Here is a 4561-nt window from a genome sequence, read left to right as displayed (position 1 = left end):
CCGGCCCCGCTCCCTTCCCTTCCCCGACGAAACGAGGAGAGCCCTGCCTGGACCGGACACGGGGGCTGCAGTGCAGAGCGCGGCCCCGGAGGTCACACCGCACCCCGGAGGTCACACCGCACCCCGGAGGTCACACCGCACCCCGGAGGTCACACCGCAGCCCCGGAGGTCACACCGCACCCCGGAGGTCACACCGCATCCCGGAGGTCACACCGCGATCCGGGAGGTCACACCGTGCCCCGCCGGCCGCTCCCTCCCCCGCCCGGCCGAGCCCCCCGGGATGCGGCGGGTCCCGGTGCGGTGAGGTGCGCTCCCCTCCTCCCGGCGACAAGGAGGGACCGGGGTGGGCTGGGCCCCCCGGGATGCAGCGGGAGCCCGTGCGGTGAGGTCCCCTCCCCGCCTCCCGGCGAAAAGGAGGGACCGGACCGGGCTGGGCCGGGCCCCCCGGGGTTCATCGGGACCCGGTGCGGTGCGGTCCCTTCCCCTCCTCACGGCGAAAAGGAGGGACCGGACCGGACCCCCGGGAGGCAGCGGGACCCGGCAGCCACGCGGAGCGGCGGGAGCCGCCGTAGCCATGGAGACGGCGCCACCGCCCGGCGAGCATCGCGCGAGACCTCTGATCCCGAGGCCACGCCCCTTCCGCCCGGTGACACGGGGGTGACATCGCGGGACACGGGGGAACCGGGCCGAGCAGAGCGGGGTCACCACCGGTACCGCGGGATCCCGGGGCAGGCCCGGAGCCGCCGCCATGTCGTCCGCCTTCAGGAAAGCCGCCAAGTCGGGGCAGCGCCCGCACCGCGAGCGGGCACAGGTCAGTGCGCCGGACCGGACCGGGCCGGACCGTAGGACCGGGCTGTAGTACCGCGTCCTCCGGCCCGGCCCGCGCTGACCCGCTTCTCCCCGCAGCCCGCCGCACGGCAGAAGTTGGGCCTGCTGGAGAAGAAGAAAGATTACCGGCTCCGTGCCCGGTGAGTGGGTCGGGACCGGATCGGGATCCCCGTGGGTGTGGGGGGTGCAGCGCTCCGGAGCGTGGCTGGGTCAGAGCGGGGAACGGTGTTAAGAAATAAATTGTAAAGATAAAGCCATGGGTTGTGTCCAGCCGTGGCTGCTCTCCCACCACTGAGCATCCCCGAGGGATTCCCCAGCTCTCCAGGGACTGGGAATGTGGAGAAAACGAGGAACAGCTCTGAGTTGTTGTGTTTGTCCCCCAGTGACTACCACAAGAAACAGAATGCCCTCAGAGCACTTCAAAAGAAAGCTCTGGACAAGAATCCTGATGAGTTCTACTTTAAAATGATACGTTCAGAGCTAAAGGTGAGAATCTGAGCTGCCTTCAGGCAGGGGTACATTTCTGTACCCTACATTTCTGTAGGGTTTTTCCTACCTTGTTTATTTTCAGTTTATGAACTGGCCTTCTGTCTGGCTTTAGGATGGAGTTCATGTCATAAAGCAGCCAAAGGAAGAAGTCAGCCCTGAACAGGTGAAGTTGATGAGGACACAGGATATCAAATATGTGGAAATGAAAAGGGTGGCAGAAGCAAAGGTAATATTTCACTTTTTTAGGGCTTTCCAGTTTGCTGAGAGTTGGTTTTTTTCTGGTTTGTTGTTATTGTCCATAATATTTACGTATCATGAAATCTGATCTGTGTATGCCCTGATGTTGATCCACACATCATCACTGCAGGAAAATCACAAGTCTGCTTTGACTTTTCCTTCATACTTTTAGTGATTTCATTCCTATCTGGTCTGCAATACCAGATAATTTCCAGTTCTGAAAATTGATTTGTACCTATTTGGTTGTGTAATACCAGAAATTAATGTTAACCTCTACTGGAAAATGTTGCTAAGACATGACATAAATATAGAACAGATATATTTTCAAAGATTAAAAAGAAAAGGAAGAGTTTACTTGCTCGAGAAACAAATAGGAGTTTACTCCAGGGAGACTTTTACCTCTTTGGGGTTTGCAGCACCGATTCCCCTTTCTTTCCCACAGAAAATCGAGCGGCTGAAGTCAGAGCTCCATCTCCTGGATGCGGAAGGGAAGAGCCCCAACAAGCACGTGTTCTTTTTTGATACAAAAAAAGAAGGTAAGATTTAAATAGGTTTTATCAGGAAACTGGTTCTGTTCTGTCTGTTGATTGAAATAGCACCGTGCTTTCTATAATAAAGATATAATAAGATATATATAATTTCTATAAGATATGTTTCTATAAGATACATTTAAGATAATTTCTATAAGATATAACTTTTATAATAAGATATATTATAAATTCTATAATAAGATATATATTATTTTCAGGAGTAAAAACCTCAGGAGTAGAAAACCTCAGCTCTGCAGGAGCTGTGTTGCTGGGGCTTCCAAAGCTACATGTTTGGAAGGTTTGCTGAGCATTATCCCAAGAAGTCCATGTGTGTTTATTCCTAAATTTCTTTCTAGTTCAGGAGTTTGACATTGCCACTCACCTGGACACTGTTCCAGAGCTCGTCAGCAGAACCTACAACCGACCGACCATCGCAACGCTGCAGAAGGAGACACTGAAGGGAGCTACAAATCCTGCCCAATTAAAGGTATTTTCTGCTGCCATTATTTGTGTTATAGCTTCATAATGCTTTGCAGCTTTTGTCTAACAATCACTGAAGAGGATTCATTGGGCTGCTGTGGAGAAAAAAATTGTTCTTTCACCTTAGAACTTCTGGTGACACAAGGCTGCAGTGGGTGTTGCTTCCCTAATTTAAGGTGTTTCAGGATCCTTCAGGATGAATTGCTGAAGCAATCAACTTGGATTCTGATGTTTTAAAATCGTAGCAGTTCTGTCCCAGAAGTAGCTACATTTGGCTTTAACACTATAAATAAATCTTAATTAATTTAGATACATGGAGGAGCCCTATAAGCACGAGTTGGTGTGTGTAAGGTAAAAATAAAAGTTGTTTAAAATTGCTGATTGGAAAATTTGTAACCTGTTTTCTGAATCAGATGTCAGATAACAAACACCCTGTGGTCCTTTCTTCTTGCCAGCTTTCTCAGTTTGGCTTGTCAGTAAAGCAGTTGGACAAGTTGTAGACTGACAAGTTTTCTCCTCTGAATGTCTGAGTCATATTTGAAGCATGTTGGGATCTGTTCTTCTTAATTAGTTAAATCACACCTGCAGTAATACCATTTTTGAGCTGGGAGAGCCATCCACTCTCAGGAGGTAAACGTGACCAAACAAGGTGCATTTTGGGACTCTGCAGTTTCTAAACACTTCAGGTATTGGTCTCTGGTGTGCTCCAGAATGAATCGGGTACAGACTATGGAGACTTGTTCTTCTCTCTGTCTTCAAAATTAAAAAATCCCTTTTTTTTTTTTTTTTTTCCTCCAGAAATTAGCCCAGCAAAGGAAGAATCAGTACGACCTGCTGAAGCAGCGCATTGACAGAGAAAAGGCCATGTTTGTTGTGGCACAGAAAATCCAGACACGTAAAGATCTTTTGGTGAGGAATTTAGTTCTGGTTCTTTGAATCTGTTTTGTTAAGGCCATTAGGTCTAGTTCTGTGTGCTTATATTTCTTTCTATTCCCATCTAAAGAGTGGAAAGGGACCATTTTTCAATAATGTCTTGTCCCAGACAGGGACTTTCTTATGTATATGAATGGGTTCATTTTTTCCTCTTAACATGCCAGCAAATATTTTTTTCTACTTCCGTTTTTTTTTTTTTTTCCAGGACAAAACTCATAAAGTAAAGGTGAAGAAAGAGACAAAAAATGGCCCAGCTATTTACAAATTCAAATTTCAGAGGAAACGTTAAGGATCCCATTAAGCAATTGTTACAATGAGAAAGAAGGAGGATTCTCTTTATGAAGAAGGCCTGATAACAGGTTACCAGTTTGTTTTTCACTGCTGCCTAGCACTCTGTTAAAACAAATTACTGTGGGCTTGCTGTAGCCATAAATACATCTAATTAATTGATTAATAAACCAGAGAGTTTGTTCTCTTTGTATTTACAGTGGGAAGCCACAAGAGGTGCCTGAATGTCCTAGCAATGTGCACCATAAACAATTCTTGAGAAGTCAAGGTCAGAATTAAGAGGCTGGGAGATGTGTTACACCAGCACATGGACAGAGAAGGAAGTTTTACATTCTGCTCTGTGGACATGGCACTTCCAAAAGAGTAAGAGATTTTTGGGTCAGCTTGTACAGTGATCTTTTCAAGCAGGTTAAAGTTGAGTGATTATCTCTCTGATCGCTCCTCTCCCTCCCTTTTTTAATTTTCTCCTCTGCTTTATCTGCACAAAGCATTTACCTTAAAACAGAAGAGTTAAAGGCATTGCTAAGGGCAATGCTGAGTTCCAGCACCAAACTAGCCAGATTCTTCTGGAAGGGTGCTAGCAGCAGGGAGTTGTTTCTCCCTCTATGGAGGAACATATGTATTACATACATATACACCTGTATATGTATATATAATAATACTGAATAATACTTTTATTCATAAATTCCAGAGCTGAGGAGCTGTTTTTGCTTATTCTCTTCCTCCTCTTCAATGCTTGGTGCCCGTGCCACACTGAATTCCCACTGCTGCTTTCC

The 4561-nt window shown here is 47.4% G+C and overlaps 1 protein-coding gene across 1 annotated transcript; it reads left to right on the top strand.

The window, feature by feature from the left end:
• Positions 1-616: 616 nt before the first annotated feature.
• UTP11 (UTP11 small subunit processome component) lies at positions 617-3955 on the top strand. The gene is made up of 8 exons (XM_071767512.1): positions 617-811; positions 907-968; positions 1212-1314; positions 1430-1543; positions 1997-2090; positions 2441-2571; positions 3363-3473; positions 3703-3955. Exons 1-8 carry the CDS (start codon positions 749-751, stop codon positions 3784-3786), a joined length of 762 nt encoding a protein of 253 aa, XP_071623613.1. The 5' UTR covers positions 617-748; the 3' UTR covers positions 3787-3955.
• The last annotated feature ends 606 nt before the right edge of the window (positions 3956-4561 follow it).

This window comes from Heliangelus exortis, chromosome 24 (genome assembly GCF_036169615.1).
Source record: "Heliangelus exortis chromosome 24, bHelExo1.hap1, whole genome shotgun sequence".
NCBI lineage: Eukaryota > Metazoa > Chordata > Aves > Apodiformes > Trochilidae > Heliangelus > Heliangelus exortis.
Note: the sequence above shows the minus strand (reverse complement) of the source record. Positions and strands in the feature narration are given on the sequence as shown.

Bases quoted from the DNA above. Each gene is read 5' to 3' on its own strand.
- UTP11 (XM_071767512.1), top strand. From the start codon at position 749: ATGTCGTCCGCCTTCAGGAAAGCCGCCAAGTCGGGGCAGCGCCCGCAC. The intron at 812-906 runs GTCAGTGCGCCG...TTCTCCCCGCAG, and splicing joins CGCACCGCGAGCGGGCACAG to CCCGCCGCACGGCAGAAGTT. The intron at 3,474-3,702 runs GTGAGGAATTTA...TTTTTTTTCCAG, and splicing joins AGACACGTAAAGATCTTTTG to GACAAAACTCATAAAGTAAA.